Source organism: Serinus canaria, chromosome Z (assembly GCF_022539315.1).
Source record: "Serinus canaria isolate serCan28SL12 chromosome Z, serCan2020, whole genome shotgun sequence".
Lineage (NCBI taxonomy): Eukaryota > Metazoa > Chordata > Aves > Passeriformes > Fringillidae > Serinus > Serinus canaria.
The window spans coordinates 63,156,880-63,178,776 of record NC_066343.1 but is presented as its reverse complement, the minus strand read 5'-3'; the positions used below and the strand labels follow the sequence as shown (position 1 = coordinate 63,178,776).

Genomic DNA, 21,897 nt, shown 5'->3' with positions numbered 1-21,897 from the left:
GGAGGATATTTTTATTTGTTTTGCTCTTTTATGCATAGCAAAGCAGTAGCTCCTGTCATTATTTGAAAGGCTTTGAAGACTATGAGAGGAAAACAGCCAACATGAACTACTTTCTACTTTGTTATTAGCTTGATTCAAAAAATGTGGCTTTGAAAGCTGTTTTTTTTGGGAAGTGGCTCTACCAGTGCAATCCATATTTTGAAAAACATATGTGTTGTTATGCAAGAAATTCTTCCTCTCCCTGCAGGCCTGCCAGGAAGAAGGCTGTACTCCAGACTGTAAGAGTTGAGTACAGGAGGGAAAAAATAAAAGGAAGGTGGACGAATCCTCTTTGGAGGTTTATAGCATTGCACTGTCTTCTACATAGGTCAGAGGTCAAAAGGACAGGTGAGCATGAGAATGCTGCTACTTTGAAAGTAGGCTGTTCCAGAACAAAGTGAATTTTCACTAGGAGATTTGGAAAGTGTTGTAAGCTCATTAAGACATTGAAACCATCAGGAGATGGTTTTGGACTTCTCCAAAAATTCAAAAATTTCTGCCAGTGCAAACCCTGGCCAAGGATTTCAAAGAAACACTGAAAGCCCTCGTGCAGCTCCCTGAACAAGCAGACATGCCAGCAAGGACATATGACTTGGATTAGCTGGGAGCTGAGGGGAAGACTCCAAAGCAATGTTTCCCCCAGCCTGTTGAAAAGATTAAACTGCATCTCTTCCAAAGTAAGAATATTGTTATTGATTTTTCTCTTGGCTGCAATCAGTGGGCTAGTGCTATCCAGAGGTGCAGCAAGGACTTTACTTTTACTAGACTCAGTGGGCTATCATAGCTACACTCCTTTTGGCATAGAGTGAAAGACAGAAGCAAGAAAAACATCTGCTGATCCTAGCTGCACAGAAAAACTTTACAAAAATAAATGGTCCTTTTTTTCTAATACTTAGTATATCTTGTCCATTGGAAGTGGTTTGGATTTTTTTGAGGCAAGCCAGTATTAAAACACAGTTATAAAATAACAACAATCTGCCTCTTATCAACCACCAGGCAAGGTAAACCTCGGTCAGCCTTGGTAAACCAGGGAAGAGAGGTTTTACACATCCTACTCAACCATTCTCTGGCAATTTGATACGTACGACAGTTTTTAAACAAAACTTACATTTTCCTTCTTCATTCCTGCAGAGGACCTTGGTATCATCTGTACTTTCAATAATGTCAAGAGATTCCCCTGGTTTAATTTGCAAGTCTTTATAGTGCCATCTTTTCTGTGATAAATCCTGGACTGTGGTTGTAGAGTAAAGAACTTTTATTTCACCATCAAACTGAAAAGGAGGAAAAAACATCCCCAAAACATGGTTAAAAACCATTAGTGTTTTTCCATTAATATTCACATTTATTACTAAATTTTTTTTTGAAATTAACAAATATTTTTATATGCTACAATATGTGTAATGTGCCCATACTTGCCATTTAGATTTAAAGATGCTCAGATCACTATTTATACATGTAGTAATACTTTCCCTTTCAAAAGCAAGTTATGGGCAACAAATTAGAAGACACTATACAGATACTTTGTTTTTATATTTTATGTGAAAAAAGCACTTTGAACAAAACTTACTTTGAACTTTCTTCTGAACTCTTTCTCTTCTTTTTCCATCTTCTTGAGCTTTTGTGCATCTTTTTCGTCTGACTTAGGTTTTTCAAGGCTTCCTGATTTTGATGAACTAAACCAAGAGGTTACAGATAAAACAAAATTAGGAACACATCAGAAGCATTGGCATGCTTTCTGATAATTTTGATGAAAATGCATTTGCTTTCATGTGTCTTTATAACTTTTTGTTGCTCTGAAAAACTAATATTGAGAATAAAATACAGACTTCACTTCAAAAGAAGTAAAAAAGTTGGGGCTTTCTTACTTCTCTCTGTATTTTTATAGCTATCACATAAGTGAATATCAAAAATGAATTTTAAGTATCCATCTACTAAGACACTTTAGAATCTCTCAGTAAGGAGCAGTTTTTGTGAAGACTGTGCCACTTTGGGCAGTACACTGAATGACATGTCACACTGTGGAGGCAGCTGGAACATCTTATCCTTGTGTGTGCTAGCCCTGTGTGCCTGCAGATTTTGCTACACCAGGGAATCTGCATTACATGATTTATTTCAAGTTCTGTTGTTTTGTGCACATCCCTGATAGCACTGACTTTTGCCAAAGACTGTGGAAGGGTTTCATGCCCTAACTGCCCTTTCTGATGATGCACCTGGGAATGTAAAGTCTGACTCTACTTTTTGATCCTTTGATCTCGGCAGGATGACAGTTTCACTGATGATGAATGTACATATGTGAACTACCCTAGATTTAGATTTAGCTTAGAAGGACCACATATTTTCCTTTGGATACACAATCCAAAGAGATCCCTCTCTTATTATATCTCCAGACCATATTATTATAGTGCACTGTCACTCAACCTGAGTGGAGTAAGCGACAACAAGATGTGACATGTCACAGTCATCCTTACAGATGCATCTGTGCCCATAACACTGTGCTCCAGAGATGACCATAATTTTCTAGTTCAGGATAAAAGTTTTTCAAGCTGAACTTACATCTCCAAATACGTTTCATAGTTTAAACATGGGCACTGGGTCCTTTTCTCTTAAAATACTGCACCAGTTGAGATAAAGTATCTATCCTAACAGTCCCCAAATTTTGATGGAAAAGAACTACGACCTATAATTAAGTTCTTTTAGCCCATGCATCATTTTCTATCTCTTTTCCACCAGGGACTGAATATGCTGACATGCAAAACATACTTACTTATTCTATAGTCTAACTATTATTTCAATCTGTAATGGAAGAAAGAGCATTTAAGTGCCATTATCAGCAGTAGGTTTATGAGAACTACAAAACCTGACAACACCAAATGAAGCAGATAGTAGTAGCAATCTGCCTGTGGTATATACTTTAAAAATGTCTCTCTGTGTATTAGATTTCTAATCAGGGAAGTAATATTTTCACTTGCCTGGACTCAGGTGGTGGAGCTGGGAAGTCTGAAGAATCTACGTCATCATAAACATTGTCTCCATAATCTGAAACAATAGTGTTCAAAAGAATGGAACATTATTATGTCAAAAAATGAGAAGTGAATACATTGTGTTACTATGTAGCAACACAATTGATTGATAAGAAATTATGGCAAGTACTGTAGCCATTTACTGTCTATGGTAACTCCGGGTTCTGTTTTGCACAACCTCTGCAACACTACCCAACCTTTTCAAATTAAGATTCTTTCTTCTTAATAACAGATATTCACTGAAATTCTAATCTTCTGAAACTAAAACAAGTTTTGGCACATGATATAGCCTTTAATTTTCATTTTAATTAATCAAATTCCCACTGTATTGCACTAAAGTATATTTTCTGAATTTGATTTTAATGCTCATTCAATAACTTTTACAGCATCCTGGTCAATGCAGCATTGCTTAGAAGTGGATATGAATCATGGGTATGTTAGCTTTTCGGCCATTTTGCAATGCCAAAGCAGTGAAGAGAATTCTTAGCCCAAGAATACTTTTTCAATCATGTTCAGCATGTTTGTAGAGGGAAAGAAATTGTTTGACTCATCAAGCCAATGTCTAGAAACAGCAGGATATAGAAGGTTTAGAACTCAGTTCTGGAAGCAGACTCAAAAATTTGAAGAACTTCCTTTTTATTCCAGAACTGAGCTGATGCTTTATGTTCTTTACAGAGGTACTGCAAGTGATAAAAATGGAACAAATAATTTCTCTGAAATTTTGAGGTCTTTCATTGAGTGCTTATTTCCAGGTGTATCTGTTCCTATTTTATGCCAAATAAAATGGACTAGTGCAAATCTCAGGTAGAAAAATCACATTAGATACCTTAAATTGTTTTCCAGGGAGTTTGCAATGTATATGTATCTCCTTGTCTGCAGCTGGATCAGCTACAATATTTGAAATTTGTTTACTAGAACTAGGTAAGCAATAGGAAGTCCTGTTTCCTTCCTAGGATGTATTTTTGTGACTAGCACGATACAGAGCAATGTATACAGAAAAAGAATCAGGAATCAATATGGAGACTGAACAATAGGCTACTAATTACCTTTTCCAGACTGCTTTGTTGAAGAAGACGTGCTGGGGGAAAAAAAAATATCATTATCTATATCACATTAATAGCCTTTTTAATAACCTAAATAATTTAAAAAACTTGCAACACAAGGGCTTAAAGTAATCTCCAGACATTTTGAAGTGCCACTAACACCAGCAATACTTAGGGACTAAATATATTTTCATCACTGAATTAAAGTAAACTGGTTCAGAACCAAATGACAAGAATGTGGCAGAAACACCACCTGCTGATTTATTCTCTAGGTAAGATGGATAGAAGACAATCTTTGCATTTTTCTGTTTGGCATATTATTCCTAAAAATTTGATAATTGGGCCTAGAGTGACAAGTTCATCTCAGCTACATTGTACTTGTGAGAAAACCAAATTTTAACTGAGTTTGCAGCAAATTAACATAAGCAGTGGCACAAAGATGATAGATTATTCTGGTGCTTTTCACAAAAAAAAGAATTTGGCATATTTCGATTACCAGACTTTTGCAACAAATACAGCTTGTTAAGAGAATAGTTATGCAGGTGAAAAGAAAGCTCAATGTTTTGGCAGTAAAGCATCATGCTGAGCTGCAATTTGATGCATGATTCATTAGGATGCTGTGAGGACATGTTAGTAGCATGTGATCAATGCTTTATTAGAATTAGTTAATGTGCACTTTGATTTCCTGGCAGACTCTTACAACAAATTTTCATTTTCTTCTGCCTCATTGACTTTGGCTGTTTTTTCTCGTACACTTTTCTTTTTGCCATCTTTGACCTTTAGTCTCTTCAAGATTCCCCAGGGCCAGATACCATTCTTATCTTCATCCTGTGATACAGACCTTTGGAGTATGCATGTGATTATCACAATGTAAAATGTAATGTTCTTCTCAAAAGGCCCAGTAATATTCTCCATTGATGCACATAATTATCATTAATTCCTGAAGTGAAGTCAGTTACCCAAATGCTAACATGCTAAACTGGAAATATTTATGTTAGGCTTCTTGTAGCTACTGAGATATATTTGTAATATAGATATTAATCTAGTGGCTTACTGTTTTCTTGTTGTTACTCAGCAACCTAGAATTTTAGTCTGTTATTTTGATTTCAGACCTATTCTGTCTAGTTGGAAATTGGGAGATTTTCGTGATTGCAAACTGCTCTTGCTGACATATCAAAATTACAGAACAAAACTTCTTCAAAACACTGAAGAACCCTTTTCTCTAGCTTAACATATCCATTTTGATGTATACCAACTTGCTGATCATCCTAATACCTGCTAATTGTTATGTTTGATTCAAAACCACTAAAAACTGAAAACATTCTGTCAAAGAAGAAAATTATTTAAAATATATAAAGACATACCTAGCTATAGCATCTTCATCATCAATTCCATCATAAATGTCTTGATCAGAAGGAGGAGGTGGGAACATGTCTTTAACAGATCAAATAGTGAGTTAATGCAATTATATTTCATGTTGCTGAATAAGGTATTCATTATAGGCTTCTTTACTGTATCAGATGTGTGTGCAGTTTATGCAATATCCTTGCAAATTGAATCTTTCTGTAAACCAGCCCAGACCCTTTATTAAAACAGAAATTTAGACTTATTCAAATTTAGAATGCCATCCACAGCATTTAAATGTGGCACTGTCAATCATAAGAGCATGGATACTGAAAACAAATGCTTCTGCACTGTAGTCAATGAAATTCTAAATGGCTGATTTTGGCCCAGACCTTATGATGACTTCTAAGTTTTCATGTGTGACTCAAGTAATGATCGAACATGTCAGACTAACACTCTCAGCAGCTGACATCTTGTTTTCATCCAAAGAAGTCAGAGACAAGAGCAATGTATGCTCTCCATTTTGGTCTCAGTTTTGACATTTGTGCCCCACCTCCTTCAGTGCAGGGTTAGCTTGATTTGCATGTCCAGTTCTAGGCGCTGGTCAGAGGAGGCACTGAAATCTGTACTTGGCTGGCAGAAGCTCCATTCAGTACTGCCAGGGGATGCTTCTGCCATGATCAGTATCTAAACTTGAAGCTGAGAAGATGAGCTGTGCTCTTGTGATTAACAGAGAACGCTACATAAATATATATGCTAACAAAGGGAAAACTGGGTTTGAATGTGTCAGCTTGACAGCATGAAGCTGCTGCAGTTGGCCTCCAGTGCGCTGCTGCAATTTTAAGTTCCCCTTAACTCTGTCAGCAAAATGAAGCTTTAATTTATGGGAGTGCTGGCAATTTCAGAACTGGATTTCTCCTGTACAAAACCTCTTGCTCATGTCAATATTTCTACAGTTACATCTGTTCTGTTTTTTGGGATGATTTGCCTTCACACACAAGTAAAAAGTTAAAGTTTGATCATCTGAATTGCTGGTGATTCACAGTATCTGGAGACAAACATTCTGTCTCACTCAAGTTCCCATAGGTGGCAGGGAAGTTTAGTTGGCCACTACCCTTCCTTGTTTGTTGCCTGTTAGCTGACATTTAACTTGCTTATGGATAATTCTTTATTTTGTGGAAGCAGCAGAAGTCAGAATGTGAGGATATGTGGTAATTATGTGAGAATACACTGAAAAAACTCCCTCCAAACACATAAGTAGAACTTACTTCCATCTCCACCTTGGTCACCACTTTGACTGGAAAAGTAAACAAAAGACATTTTAGAGGAAAGCAATCATCCTTCACAAAAAGAAAACTCCATGATCACCCATCACTTCTTCAATCATTAATTCTAAAGCTTTTGGCCTTGGTAAAAATATTTAGAATGTATTTTATATTTCTGTTGATATTTTAAAATTAAAGTAAGAAATATGCCTTTGGATCATAGGATAATTTGTGTTGGAGGGGATCTCAGGAGATCATATAGTCAGACTTGATGGGAATAAAAATATAATCTGACTAAGTACTACAGAGTAGATCCAGACCCTTCAGATTCATTCCTTATGAGGTGATCATCTTGAAATGAAATGGTAAACAAGTTAATTTATTGCTCAACTAGCTTTCACTGGGTATAAGTGTATGTTTCTAACAATATGGAAGGAGTCCATATTAGCCTAACATTCTAACAGTAGTTGAAAACAGCCTGAGAAGTTCATAGTAGCTGAGATTATTTCCAGGTCAAAGCCTTACCTAAAATTATACAACAAAACAAGGTACTTGTTAAACTCTTGTGCCAAGAAATACTGAAATACAACACCCCTAGTAATTTATTAATTTTGGAATATTAGCAATACTACTGATAATGAGATAATACTATTTGGTTAAGAGATTTTTTTCTGGAATGGCATTCTTCCAGTGGTTTAAAAACATATTGATATATGTCAGACCTTCCAACACTTCATGCTCATGAACTGACCAGAGTGCTATTAGTCATTAGAGAAGAAAAAAATGTCCAAATACAGCTTAAAGGATTTAATGAATCTAAGCCAATCATTAATCCTTTGAAGTTCCTTGGAATACACTGTTATTTTAATAAGCAAACAGTGCAATTGTTTGCTTTTGAATGCAATGCATTTTCTAAATTCCTTGCATTGAGGGGACTAATTGTAATGCTTGCCCTACTGAAAAGGATTGGCCAAGGATACCTCTGCAATGAGGTAACTAATGCTGAGATTACCTGAAACCTAGAACAACTAATGTGGCTCTCGTGGCCAGGTCACGATGCTATGAGACCAATGTGCTGGGAGGAAAACTGATACTGAGCAACCTGGAAAAACATCACACACAAAGCTATACTGGTTGTATGAAAAATGCCAGCCTGAAGGCAGACTTTTTCACGTGCTGCTGTTGAAGCTCACAGGGATGTTCTATCAGCCAGCCAGCTGCAGTCCTTTTATTCCAGGCAGGCCTCTAAGCTAAGGAGCCTCATGGGAAGCAGTAAAAGCAGGTGCTATGGCTGAGTGCTTCAAGATGGTTGGCCTACATATTGAAGTCCTTCACACCCATATGCAGATCTCTTATCTGAATCCCAGGCTCTGTTTCTGCACATCAGGACATTTAATGGAGAATGGTTTGTCGAGTCACATGTAAGCAGCAAAATTTCCTATGAAGTCTAGCAACATAATTACCACAGTCATGCCAAGCTATATGTCGTGGTTTGAGAGGAAATGAGGTTTTTTTTTTGGGATGGTGTGGTCATGCCAATCGGTGTTCAGATTTTAATACTGGCACCTGGTTTGTCCACTGAGGGCGTGGATACGCCTCTGAGAACACAGGGGGTTAAAAGCTGTGAACTCCCAGGGGAAATTCTCTTTTGGGTTCTGGTCCTGGAAGAGAACAGACCCTCCCCTGCCTGGCTCTGAGCTGGGTGAGGGGAGGGGAGCCATGCGGCTGGAGGGAGGTAAGCCAGGCCTGGGCCGAAGGGTGGAGGAGCACTGCGAGGCTTCGGGCAGCCATCCCCCATTTTCCCTCCCACCCGGAGGGAGAGAGAGAGAGAGCAGCCCGTGCCTCTGATAGCGTGGCTGGCGTGAAGGAGAATGGGGGGGTGCCCAGCAGGGCAGCCAGCCCTGGGAGTTCATGAACCAGATTGGCAGAGCCTGGGACTTTTAACCCTTTTTGGGATTGATGGAAACCTTGCAAATGCTGATTCCTCCTGAAGTTGATGAGATAGAGTGGGATAGCAGGAAACAGGCAAGTGAATGACATTGAGAGAAGCTGAGAAGAATCCTAGGTGGGAGGAGATGATGGAGTGGCCTTTGGCTGGACTTTTCTTAAATAGCCATGACAGAACCCTTGTGGTCCTGTGACACAGAGACTGCATTCTAGAGGGAGGCAATGGCTCAGAGCCAGGAGAGTGCAGTGATGTGGAGGTGTGTGAACAGAGACGACGGGTGAGGAGGGTGGTGGTGGTGCCCTCCGACTTCGAAGAAGAGGAAGAGGAAGACGATCTCTGTTCAAGAGACCCCTCAGCCCCAGGGGGTGAAATTTGGGGGGGACAGGTGTCCCAAAAGGAGAGGGTCTGTGCTCTTTTTGGAACTGGACAAAGCATCCTTGAAGGGAAAAACCCTAGAAGCAGCTCTGATCCATGTGCAGTGGTGAGAGCACTGGACATGGAAGGAAGAGGTCACGATGGCAAATGTTCTCCGGGCGGTGCCACATGTGACACGGAAACACGAGAAGTTTCGACTGTTTCCTGGGTGAAGTCTGTGGTGCAAGAGGGACTTCTCTCTTCTCGAGGAATTGAGAATTGATTATCTAGAGGGTGGTGATGGACTGAGAGTGGGTGATCTAAAGGGTGGTAACGGAATTAGGAAATTTGGTGGGGGGAGGAGGAGGAAATTTGGAAGGTTTTCATCCTGTGTTCTGTGTGGTTTTCTTTGTAGTTTTAGGTTAATAAAGATTTTTTTCTTTCAATCTTAAGCTGGAGCCTGCTCTGCTCTGTCTCTGATCACATCTAACAGTAGATACCAGGAAAAGAGGTATTCTCATGGGGGCACTGGCATTGTGCCAGGCTCTAACCATGACACTATGTGATAGCCGAGTCTTGCAACAAGACTCATTGTGAGAGGTTATTTCCCCGCCAGCAAGTCTCATCTGCTGCAGCACATGTAATTCTCTAGCTGCAGGTCTATTTGACATGAAAAAGATGACGCATTGTAGTAGAGAATCTGCAATGTAGCACTGCACCGAAAATGCATGGAGACTGTGCCATAGAGAAGATGCTTCCAATGTAGTAAAAAAAAGCATAGCTTATACCCATCTCATGGAATTTGAGAGGCCTTGTTTTCAGGGTTAAATTCATAAGCTGCACTCTCTTCTGAAGGGTTACCTAGACAGGATTTTAGAAGTCCCTTCTCATCAAAACGAAAGAGGTAGAAAGAGTTAAAGACTCATGCCAAGGCTCATGAGGGCAATGAGGGTGATCAGGAGATCCCTGGTGCAGTGAGTGCTTCCACTGCTTTTAGTCTTCTAGTCTTGCATCTTAGAAAAGGGAGCGTGTGACTCCAAAAGACAGAGCAAGGAAAGAGAGGGAGAGGGAGAAGAGAAGAGGAAGACAGATGATTTGTAATCCTGTATGGCTAGCACTTTTTTCTCCTTCGGATTTTGATGAAGTAGGTCCTCTTCCAACAGTATGGCTCCTCCTAAGTATGAGTGCTTACAGATGCTAGATTCCAGAATTCATTTAAACTCCTCTGACAACATATGAACTACTCAGTCTGAATAGCTGCATATAATAGTTACACATTTCTTATATAAATGGCTGTTTTATGACAAGATACAAGCTGGATTTGTTGTTGGAAAACTTCCCCTGTCTAGGATGACTCAGGTGAATCACTTGTTTCTTTTTATGCATTCCTTATACATACCTGCTAGCAGTGTCCTGCTCTCCAACATCATCATATGTTTCTTGGTCACTCTCTGTATGTTTCACAGCAGCTCTGGTGGACAGGTTTTGCTTTCTTTTTAAAGAATGATAGTCAATCTCCACCATGGTTGTTTTAATATATCCATCTAAAGAAATGAAACCATGCAGTTTAAGGGTCATGATAAAGGCATGATTTTAACAAGAGGTTCAGAATCTGTGACTGAATTGTCTGATACAATTTTTGAAAACTTTCAAAGAAAAGTCTTATTCCAAGCAGCCTCATCTATCAACACAAATACAAATACCAGATCTCTCTCAGATTCCCCTGTTAAGCTCTCCTCAGCTGATGTTTAGTTCACCTATTTGCTTCTCAGCTACAGCAGAAGAATTTTCTGCGCAGGAATCATGGGGCAGACTCCTTTTATCAGCTGGCTTTGGGACCACTTGTGGCAGGACGTCTACCCGCTCCCCCACCACAGAGAATTGGTGCATAAAGAGGTAACCTGGCCTGAAAGGCTCAGGATGGGGCATCTGGCATGAAAAGGGCTCAGGCCTCAGCTAAGAATCAACATCTTTGAATGTTTGATGTGCGAAGAGATAAAAGAAATATTCTTGACTAAGACACCCTGTTTTACAAACTATAAAGACACATGAGTTAGCACAGAGGTAGAAGCTTCTACACCTGCGCCCTGAAAGTGTGAGAGACCTCTCCCCAGAGTTTGGACACATGGTTACTTCCCTGGGGATTGGATTGAAGGAAAGGATCTCCATGTGTGTCACACCAACAACTGGATGGTAAGATACATTGAATCCTAAGTTATATTATTTCTTCACTAGCTGTAACATTAATTAAAGGTACCTTTAACCTCGCACTGTATCTACCTGCTAGGAGTCTCTTTTTGTCCTTATTCCTGTGTAGTATTAGTTTGGTTTCAGTCTCATGTCTGTTAGCTTTATTTCTATAATAGACCAAATCAGCCACTGTTAAGGAACTCACAAATGAGAGTGGGTTTTGGGGTGCTGGCCACACAATAAAGCTACTGCCTGCTGCCAGAGGCCAGGGCAAAAGGCAAGGACTTATCTAAACCCCCACATCCATTTGTAATGCCATTGCAGTCTTGTGGCATATTTTAGGGCAGTCCATGACATAAAGTTCCTGACAGGTCATTAGGAGGATCATGTGCATTGATTTTTCTTCAGGCTGGCAAACATATTGTATGTAGCTGCATTGACCAGAGCAGTTGACCTGAGATGAGGAACTCTGTCTCTCCTGAGGGTAATTTTTGACAGGTAAAGTGCCTGTGCAGGAGTGCACAAATGGATTTCTCCAAGGTGAAAAATGCTCATGCATTTTTTTTGAAAATGGAAAATTCCCCACTCTTCTTCTTCTGAGTGAAAGCAGTTTTTAGCGTGTTTCCTCTCAAAGAGGAAGACTTTGATCTTTCCTCTTACTTAAATGATAAGAACTGATTTTCTTCTTTTGTTTGGTCTTCACAGACCTGGCCTGTGAATATGGAAGGCGGAAGCATTGGTGTAAAAAATTCATTTGCATTATTGAAATTTTTCAATGAGAAACCTTGTACAGCTTCAAGTTTTGCTGATGCAAAAATTAATTCATGAAAAGTAAATTAATTGACTGCACATGCACTAGAAAATACCCTTCTCTCAACCATCACCAAGGTTTGATTTTCTGTGTACAAAATGATTAATGTAATTGATCATTTTCACAACTTCTAGGTTTTGTGGAGAAACTTTTATTGGAACTTGCCTGTTGAGATCATCTTGGCCAATCTCTCTAAACAAACATGATCTTCCATTAGAGCAAGTTGGCTAGGACTGTGTCCTGTCAGGTTTTGAAGATCTCCACAGATGGAGACTCCACCACTTCTCTGAGCACCATTTTCCCTTGCTTGGTCACCCTCACAGTAAAAAAAAGTGTTTTCTCCTCTTCAAATAGAACCCTTGTGTTTCAGTATGTGCCTGTTGCCTCTTGCAAAGTCACTAGGTAACCAGAAAGAGCCTGGTTCTATTTTCTTTACATCCTCCCACCAGGTACTTATGAACAATTTTAAGATACCACTTAATTTTCTTTTCAGCAGGCCCAGCTCTCTCAGATTCTCTTTGTATTAAAGATGCTCAGTTCCTTACTATCTGTATATTTCTATCATTACAAGCTGCTCAGTATCAGTTGGTATCATCTACAATTTTGTGGAATTCTGTTCTCCGTGTGTGAACTGTCTTAGTAGTTTTATTGGCATTTTAGTTCCCCTAAAGATCAACAAAATGCTTTTAATAATTCTGTTTGATTTTATGGATCAACCTTTTATAACCCAGGAGCCAGATCATCAACCTCTTTATACTCAAAGATCCACTGATGGTACTTACACCTTAATAGAAGAAGCATTTAGGATTTCAGAGAAAACAAATCCTGGAAGTCAGTTAGAAACTTTCCATAAACAAAAACACTTAAACAGGCCCTTATATTCTCTAATTCTATTTTAAGAACACCCATGTTACGTTTAATAATAAGACATGAAAAAACACCATACTTGTTACTTGCAGGGAGCAGAATTCTGATGCTATTTGAAAACTGCTGACAGGGAATTAGCCCTCAGTAGGCCAGTGAAGGTCCCAGCATACTGTGCCTAACTTATTCCAGTGCCTATAGCTGTTTTATTATGTTGTGCAATAACTCCCTGCAATGAACTAGCTGAGGACAGAAGGGTGACTTGGGGTAATTATTTACTTTGGTGGCCAGTGACTCAGACATGGTAGGGCTAGTCCTTGGTGTAATGCTCACATGTTTGCTGTCATGTAGTGAAAACATTCAGGAGCACAGTGAAGAAAGAGAACTCACAGTGTCCTTTTACCCTGCCCAGCCACTTTCCTTCTGGGTTGTTTGTGAGGCGAATGATTTCAATCTTATCCCCCTGTTTGACAGTCAGTTCATCCCTCCTTCCCTTGTGGTCAACGCAAGCTTGTGCCTGATGAAGGACTTCAATGGGTCCTGTTAACTGAAGAGGAAACAGAAGGTATTACAGATGGGGAAAAATTGAGTTCTTTCCCAGCCATTCAGAAAAAGAAGTAAAAATAATGATGGTTATTTGTTTCATTGACATTTAAAATACTGTTGCCAAATAAACAGAAGGGCTTCCTCTTGCTCAAATTACACAGTTTAAATTAAAAATCAGAGATTAAAAGAAAGGGGAGAGACATGGCAATGGAGCAATTGAAGAACTCACTGGCAAAACCACAGAAATACTAAGATTAAAATCAACAAATTAGCCAATGACACCTTTTTTTTTAATGAGTTCATAAAACAGATGCATTGAATTCCAATGGGTGTCTCCATTTATTTCCAGCAGAACTACTCATTGAATCATAGAATCTTTTAGGTTGGAAATCTTTTAGGTTGGAAAAGACCTCTAAGATCACTGAGCTCTACCATTAACCTAACACTGCCATGTTCAACTAAACCATGTCCCTAAGCACCACATCTACAGATGTTCTAAATACCTCCATGGAGAGTGATTCTATCACTTCACTGGGCACCTCTTCCAATCTTTTGCAACCCTTGAAGAAATGAAGGAATATCTTCAACCCATGAAGAAATTTTTCCTAATATTTAAACTAAACATTCCTTTGAACAACTTGAGGCCATTTTCTCTTTTTCTATCTCTTGTAACTTGGGAGAAGATGCTGATGCCCACTTGGCTACAACTCCCTGTCAGGCAGTTGTAGATTGAGAAGATCCTCCCTGAGCCACCTTTTCTCCAGACTAAACAACCCCAGATCCCTCAGCTGCTCCTCACAGGGCTCTTGCTCCAGACCCTTGATCAGCTCTGTTGCCCTTCTCAGGACTTGCTCCAGCATCTCAGCTGGAGAGTCAGGGGCCAAAACTGGACAGGGGATTCAAGGTGCAGCCTCACCAGTGCCAAATACAGGGGACAATCAGACAATCCCTGATCCTGCTGGCCACACTATTTCTGACACAAGTCATATGAATAAGTATTCATTAACATTTATGTTAATGAATCTGCCACATAATGCTTTGTGTTTACTATTCTACTCTATAAATGATCTTGCAAGTACTCACAAGAGATTATCTCACTGTTTACTGATGTCCAGGATTCACTTTGTGAGGTCTTTACATTACGTTATGAAAAAGCCATTTTAGGATTTTTTACTTGTGACTTTAACATATGTATTTCAGAGGCATAGTGCTCTTGCCAATTATAGACTAACTCAGGAATATCTATCCTGTATAAATGGCCAATGGGAAAGAAAATGTACACTAAAATATATTTGTTTAAGAATAATAAAATACCTTGATGGTGGCAGGAGCACAGTCTATAGGCTAAAAGCTTTCTGTGCACTAATTCCTACACTTCTTGTGACTGGTCTAAAAAAAGGACTTGGCACCAAATAAACACCAGCTAACTCATTATTATTAACTATGTGTACTTTTAATATTTGCTTCTTAACACATGTCAGGCTCTCCACAGCAGACCAAGGCCGTGATGTGAACCACTATGGCTTTATGTGTACAGAGCATAATAGGAAGAAAAACAAAGCTTCCCACTGTGTACAGTGACACTGAAAGCAGCAGAATGGAGAATTGTGAATGGGCATTAGTTAAGAAAAACTGACTGGCAGACTTGCAAACTGTGAGAGCATGCTGACCACCAACTATGCAAAAATGATTTAAAACAGAAAGAATTGTCTCATCATTTAGCCCCAGAGAATGACTGTAGCTCTTATAGAAGTCTGATTTTCCTCCTCCTCATTTAGGCTGGAATTTACTGTAAGTCCCTCCCTTTCCACCAAGTCAAGGGTAATGTGTTGCAATACAATTTTGAAATATTTAAAGAGCTAAATACTTTTGTATCTGACTACAGTAAAGCAAATAACACTATGTGTATGGGATTAAATTCCCACTTTTATTAAGTGCTTTTGATGCTATTCTAACAAAATAAATTCTTAGAAACAGAAAAGTGAAAACAGATGATTTTAAGGCTTTCTTACACAGAAAAAAGGTAAGAAAGTAATTTAATGAAAATTGTAGGCAAACAGGCTTTGCGGTGCAGAGCTTGCATTCAAATATATGCCAAACAAAAAAAGGTAGCTGAAAGCCTTGTTCAAAATTTATGCAGGTGTTTGAAGTACCATAACAAATAGTTTTGTAGCCAGGTGAAAAGTCAATTTTGAACTCGACAATGATAAATAATGCTGCTTGCATACCTTTGTCCACATTACCAAATAAAAAGCTTACTTTGAACTTTTTCCTCAGCTCATGCTCTTTCTTTTCTTTTTCCATTTGTTCTTTCTTCTCTTGATCCATTCTCCTCTTATCTTCTTTGTCCCACTTCTTCTCTTTTCCCCTTGTTGATCTGAAAGAGCATTGCCGGGACAGAATGTGTGAAGATAATCTTCCTTAGAGCTACCTTACCTAAAGCTGGCAAAAAACTTCAGTTCATGAAAAAAGACTTCTCCAAGTGAAATCAAAGCTACAGATTCTAAACCATAATGCAGCTGCAACAGATAGAGTAAGCAGCCCTTTACTACATTTGTAAGTTGCAGTGTCTGCCCTCATGAGGGCAACACACCAGACAAAGTTATCTGCCTCCACATGTGTGTGTCCAAATGTCTCTGAGATAATTTTGTTGAGCATGCTTGTGAACTGGCAGCAGTCTAGGTGCTGTACCGGAGGCAGCTGTTAAATATTTACTCAGGCCACCAGTGGTTGATGCAGGCTGAACTAAAGCCTGAGATGCCACAGGACTGTGTTTTTAAAACTGATTGCAACCTATTCCAGCAGTCTACACAATGAGTCAGTCTTCTGCACTCATTCTTTCACACCAGGGTACACTACACACCTGCTGTGCCTTGTGTACTGGAAGGTACTGTGATTTGGGAACTTGGGATGGAATTAGGCCTACATCTCCAGCTCTGCCATTTGGCGGGAAGACTTGTGTTTTAGAAACCCTATGGAACTGATCAAGTGAAACTCCCCTTTTTTTCCCCCCCAATACTTTTGCTAGAGACGTAGGCTCAAATTACTAAAAAAATGTTTGATCAATGAGGATCACTTGGGCTATAAATCAAAGGGAGTTCAACAATAATTTTTTGCTAAAAATTGTTGTACATCTGAAATATTCTACATCAATTACTTATTCAGAGGGAATTAGAGTTTTTCTTTGGCTTATGTAACACCGTAAATCCCATAGATTTAGACATTACTGGGGTAGAGACAGCCATCAAAGAAAAGGTCTAAATGGAAGAAGAAGAATAAGCAAAGCTTGTGTTCTGTCTCTGTAGCTATGCTAGTTCACTCAGGCAACAAAATTGTAAATCCAGCCTCCCATAGGAGTTCTGAGAATATTTATCTGAAAAGCAAGTAAAAAAATCCCACTAGAAAAGACCTATTTGGGACCATAACACCTTGGGGCTGAGCTTATTTTTCCTCCTAGGCTGTAATTCCAATCAATTGTTCAGACATACACCTTAGATCAGAAATCAGAGTTCTGTTACCTTGATCACAGTAACTAAATTATTAATTGCAGGAGTTTTGCCATGCCAGGGCATGGCAGGTCTAAGAGGGAAAGAACCTGTGAACAGAGACTTTCTCCAGGTGAAATGAATGAAGACAGGGACTGCAGGGAACTGAAGACAGTCTCCGGCAGGGGTTGCAGCAGAATGGCACTTTTATACCAGATGAAATACACCTAATAGAAAATATAGTTATAAAGATACAAGAGGTTATAGAGTTTAGAATTACTACCTGATGTCATTAATGTCTTCATACATCTCCTCATCACTTTCTTGACCCTGTAAAAAGAATCCATTTTCAATGGTCTAAGCACTGTTGAAAATACATGAAGAAACTTGGTCTGCTATATAAGCTTCATACAAACTATATAAAAACCATTTATAGCAAAATGCAAATACCTTATTCTTCCCCAAACAAGTTACTCCATTATTCAAGCACACTATTCTTTTATTTCTGCTATTTTTTTTCAATATCATACCTATGAAGCCTTGGACTGTTAGAATCATCCAAGCACATTGTTTAATCCAAAGTGGATCTTTTAATTGCAAAGTGTGTCCTGTACACACTTTGCAATCGTAAAGTCTTCATCACTGCTGATGATTGCACTGCCATGATGAAGGTGTCAGGGTTAGCCCTATTTAAACTGGAATGCTAAGGATCTAAATGGGATTCAGATTAGGGTCTAAGAGATTGTCTTAGTCCTTATATAGTGAGTGTGCTTAAACATACTGATAAAAACCTGTAATTAGCTGAAATATTAACTGAAATATTCTATTACCAGAATGGAACAGGACCATTTTTTCTAATATTTCTGGAAAATTCCAGTGAAATAAAATGTCAGTGGTAATAGAAAACGCAGTTTTCCATTTTCTTTTTTTTAATCAATTTTTGGTGTCTAGCCAGCTTTGATAATTTGTTCTAGTTTACTCTGCTTCTCTGATTTTATTTCTAGCTTTCACAACAAATAATTGCTTCTACAGCTTACTGTGGACTCACTGGATTAAATCTGCAAGTAATTGTCTAATGTGTGGAAGAAGTTTCACTAAACTTGTAAGTTTTTGCTAAAAAAGGATATGTCTGTGTTGCCAGATAATACTTACCCTCTGTGTATTTCCATGACCTACAGGAACAAAAGAAAAAAAAACCCAGGATATTTATTTTTTTTTTCTTGCACAGAAAACAATTAATTCTAGCATTAGTAATTTAAAACTGCCTATAATATCAGTGATATTAACTAGAAACTTTTATTATGGAGGCTCCTGTTTTTTGATGAAGGTATGAATGCAAAATTCAGTTTGCTTTCATAGAACATTGCAAACTAAAAATATCTACAAACAGCATATTTCACTATGTGTTTTAAAAGTGGAAAAATTGTTTTAAAAAATCTTTAATGATGTTACTGAATTTACCTATGTTATTTGTTTACAAAATCACTACTTTAATGAAAATGTAATTGTCAAAATCCTAATAAATCCAAAGATTTATTAGGCTTTTGACATTTGTTTGCACCAGCCCAACAGCTGAACAAGTATGCCAAAGGCTCTTTTCCTAAGCCATCCTCTGCCCTGGGCAGCAGATATTCTGTGAATCTCCTGATTCCTCCTTACTCTGCAGGCAGGTAGGTAAGAAAAGCTCTGTTCCAGCTGCACAGCCTGCAGTGCTGTGAGTCTGGATGGCCAACACACTAAATGATGCACAGTGTGCCTGGCACAGACCAAGTGCCATCAAGGAGGGATCAGAAGGCAGATTGGCATTCTTGTTACAATCCGCTTATCTGTTGCTCCTGGTACAGCTCACTGCCTCTCAGAGCCTCAGACCACTTTTTTTTTTTTTTTTTTTTTTTTTTTTTTTTTTTTTTTTTTTAAATCAAGTATAAAACAGTGCCTCCTTCACCAGACCACACAACATCAACTCTGAAAGAGCAGCATTCATTTTGGGTCAGGTTTGAAGATCTGGTGATTTATAGTCCCAGCATATTTATAACCAAACAAAAACAAAAGAAAAATAAAAAGAAGAAAAAATAGAAAAAGAGAACAAGGGGGTGGGGGGTGGGGGGGGGGAGAAAGAAATTTAATGCAGTTTCTGAGAGTCTATCTTATTAATCACTGAATAGCACTATTAGTGTTATGAGACAACCATCTTCACCCATAAAGTGGCAGAACCAGTATAATTAGTAAACAAATCATCTTGAATACAATAAATTTTTCTTTATCTTATAAATACAACACGCTTACAGCTTCTTGCAGTAGCCATTAATTAAAATGTATAAAGTGTATGCATCTTACCCTGTGAAACAAATTCAACATCATCATAATTTTCTTCATTTTCTAGGATTCTGTAAGTATGAAAAGGTAAACATGTGAAACCTATGAAGATGGTTTTATGATTACATTTTCATTTTTCTGGTGCTTTTTATTATCTATTTTATACAAAGGCAGAACAGTCTATTGAGCCCTATATCCTACTTAAGTATACACAAGATTTTCTAAAGTGTTCTCTCTGACTGTGACTCAGTTTCAGGTGGGGCTATCTTGATCTAGACTAAAAAACATCAAAGTGAGCCAAAAGCACTCAGAGAGAGTGTGGTATGAAAAATATCATAAGCAGATGGGCTAACTGAATGGAAAGAATCTGCTGGGCTTTTTAACCATTTTTGCAGGTGCCATCTTCTTACAGTGCAAAAGTACAATTTCAGACTTTTTCTCAATGCTAAGTAGCTCTGAGAGTTTGATTTGTTTGGCTTAAAGTCTAAACAAGGGACAAGAGAAACGGTGTAAAGGTTAGGCCAGGTAAAATGTCACCAGAGCTCTTAGATTTAAAATGTTGTTCAAATGAGAGAAACAGGAAATTGAATTGAGAATTATTATTGAACTAATAATATCACGGAGTTTTAACTTTATAATTCTTTGTAACAGCAGAAAGAAAACAAGGGCTGACAGTTATCATCAAAGAAGTGTAATCAAAAAAGGAACTTGAAAGCAGAATGGGATGTCCTAAAACTGGCTTGATAGGGAAAACATGGAGACAGGTGGAAGCAAAGGTGTTCGCATCCAGGCACAAATTTTCAGCAGAGAGGAGAATTTACAGAGCACACAGGAGAGCAGACAGGGCATCGGGAGGTACATTTCAAAAGTGTCTGATGTCAAACTTGGCTCCTGTGCCTTGGTAAAGAGGAGGATACCCAGCATGGCTGCTGCAGATACTGCAGTTATGGGGCAGGACTGATGCTGTCACACAGTGCTGAGCTGGACACGCCTCCCTCACTCCTCCTGCCTGTTGTGTGATGCTCTTTGCAGTACCTGCTGGCCAGAAAGCCAGCAGATTGGTCAGTTGATTCTGGTCAGTTTTTTCAGGCTCAGCTTGATTCTGGTCAGTTTTTATGCTGGACTCAAGTACTTACAACTCTGTCAGCAGAAGTTCCACTTCTGTACGCAGCTCTTCAAAGAAGGATAAAGAAAGGAGCCCCATAACAACAGAGGCTTCTCAGGGTTATCCTACATGGCCATGTCATGGCCTCAGTGCAGTTTCACAATCAGTGCTGAGCTCAGTTCCTCCAGCTTACAAAGCTACTTCCTGGGGTATTGGCTCACAGACCTGACCCTCCTCGCCCTCTCTGCCCAGAAAAATTCAGGGAAAACCTTAAGCTATTGAGGCAACTGATTTTCTATCAGTGTTTAAAGGTTTTAGATTGTTCTGGAGTAAAAAAAAACAGTCTATTCCCTTCCCCCTACCCTCACCAACAGAGGACAAAATCAAATTGTTGTTACACACAAGACATTTCAGGGAAACGAATGAATAGATGGAGGGTACAAACAAATATAAAAAGCTAATTCGAAACAGGCCAGGTATAGGGTGGGATAAGGAAAGTAGTGTGAGACACCTCTCTCTCAGAAGCCTGGAACTCATGCCGCCTTCGTCTGCTGCGCCAGGAGGAAAGTGATAGGCAGAGAGAGGTGAGAAAATAAAGCTCTTGTGGCTCATGTTCACTCACTTTGTTTCAGACCTGGGCTTGATGTTTCTGGGAGGCAGACTGGGAGCTGCTGGCACCTGCAGGGATGGGTGAAAGGCTGGTGGAGGAGGTGCCACAGCAGTGTGTGATGGAGGTATTGGTGGGGCAAGTGCTGTCGAGGAAGATGTCTTCTGTTTCAAACCTTCATTTTTAGGACCTGAAATAGAGTAGAACAGACTGAATTTATCAAGCAAACATCTGAGGAAGGAACTTAGCTGTGTTTGATAAAGTTTTTGAGTAAGATATCAGTATTGCAAACACCCTAGAGAAAGTATATTTTGTTGAACCTGCTCTTTGATATTTTTGTTGCATCCTCTTATCACACTAGAGAGAAGGAGACTCTGCATTCAAAAATGTTCTCCCTGTACAAGGCCATAGAAATGTCTTTGCCAAGACATGAACTAGACACAAAACCAGCAAAGTTCACCAAATATAATAATACCTGTGTTTCATAACTAAATTATAATTTAATTCCACAATTCACTTAAAAGATCAGCTGCAGAGTTTCATATGAGCACTGACGTAGTCTTGCTGAGTTTTTTTGCTCAAAGAAAGAGTTTTCAGGAAAGGGATGAGAGACAAAGAGAGATACAGGTCTCTCAGCATCTTCAAATACATTTTTAATATAAGTTGTAGGAAGTCTGGACTTTTCTAGCAAGCTTAGATTAGAAAAGTGGCAGTCTGCAAAGCTGCACAGAAGCTACACCCTCAACAGACAGGTGTAGCCTCAAAAACTGATGGTGCTGTGCACTAGGCACAGAAGCCACAATCACATGAGTGAGCTGGTATGCATGTGTGCTGCACTGAATTCATGCTCCCTGTACAAGCCACAGCCAAAACATAGCAACCACTGCTCTGAGGGTTGATTTTGAGAGAAATTATTCTACACAAGCAAATTAAGTCAGAGTTTTGATGCTATGATGTTTC

The 21,897-nt window shown here is 39.0% G+C and overlaps 1 protein-coding gene across 4 annotated transcripts in view; it reads right to left on the bottom strand.

The window, feature by feature from the left end:
- FYB1 (FYN binding protein 1) overlaps positions 1-21,897 on the bottom strand; it is a 46,211-nt gene that overhangs the window by 5,328 nt on the left and 18,986 nt on the right. For 2 of the 4 annotated variants that reach the window (XM_018920616.3, XM_009095876.4), the window contains exons 3-16: positions 20,953-21,127; positions 19,247-19,296; positions 18,062-18,081; positions 17,193-17,239; positions 15,684-15,801; positions 13,269-13,425; positions 10,413-10,557; positions 6,715-6,743; positions 5,467-5,536; positions 4,803-4,943; positions 4,106-4,137; positions 3,009-3,075; positions 1,607-1,712; positions 1,148-1,310 (exon numbers count right to left, since the gene is read on the bottom strand). In XM_018920616.3, the coding sequence (XP_018776161.1) occupies positions 1,148-1,310; positions 1,607-1,712; positions 3,009-3,075; positions 4,106-4,137; positions 4,803-4,943; positions 5,467-5,536; positions 6,715-6,743; positions 10,413-10,557; positions 13,269-13,425; positions 15,684-15,801; positions 17,193-17,239; positions 18,062-18,081; positions 19,247-19,296; positions 20,953-21,127 (1,320 nt within the window). The remainder of the gene's footprint in view (positions 1-1,147; positions 1,311-1,606; positions 1,713-3,008; positions 3,076-4,105; positions 4,138-4,802; positions 4,944-5,466; positions 5,537-6,714; positions 6,744-10,412; positions 10,558-13,268; positions 13,426-15,683; positions 15,802-17,192; positions 17,240-18,061; positions 18,082-19,246; positions 19,297-20,952; positions 21,128-21,897) is intronic. The other 2 variants (XM_050986615.1, XM_030237186.2) reach the window with 2 other exon arrangements.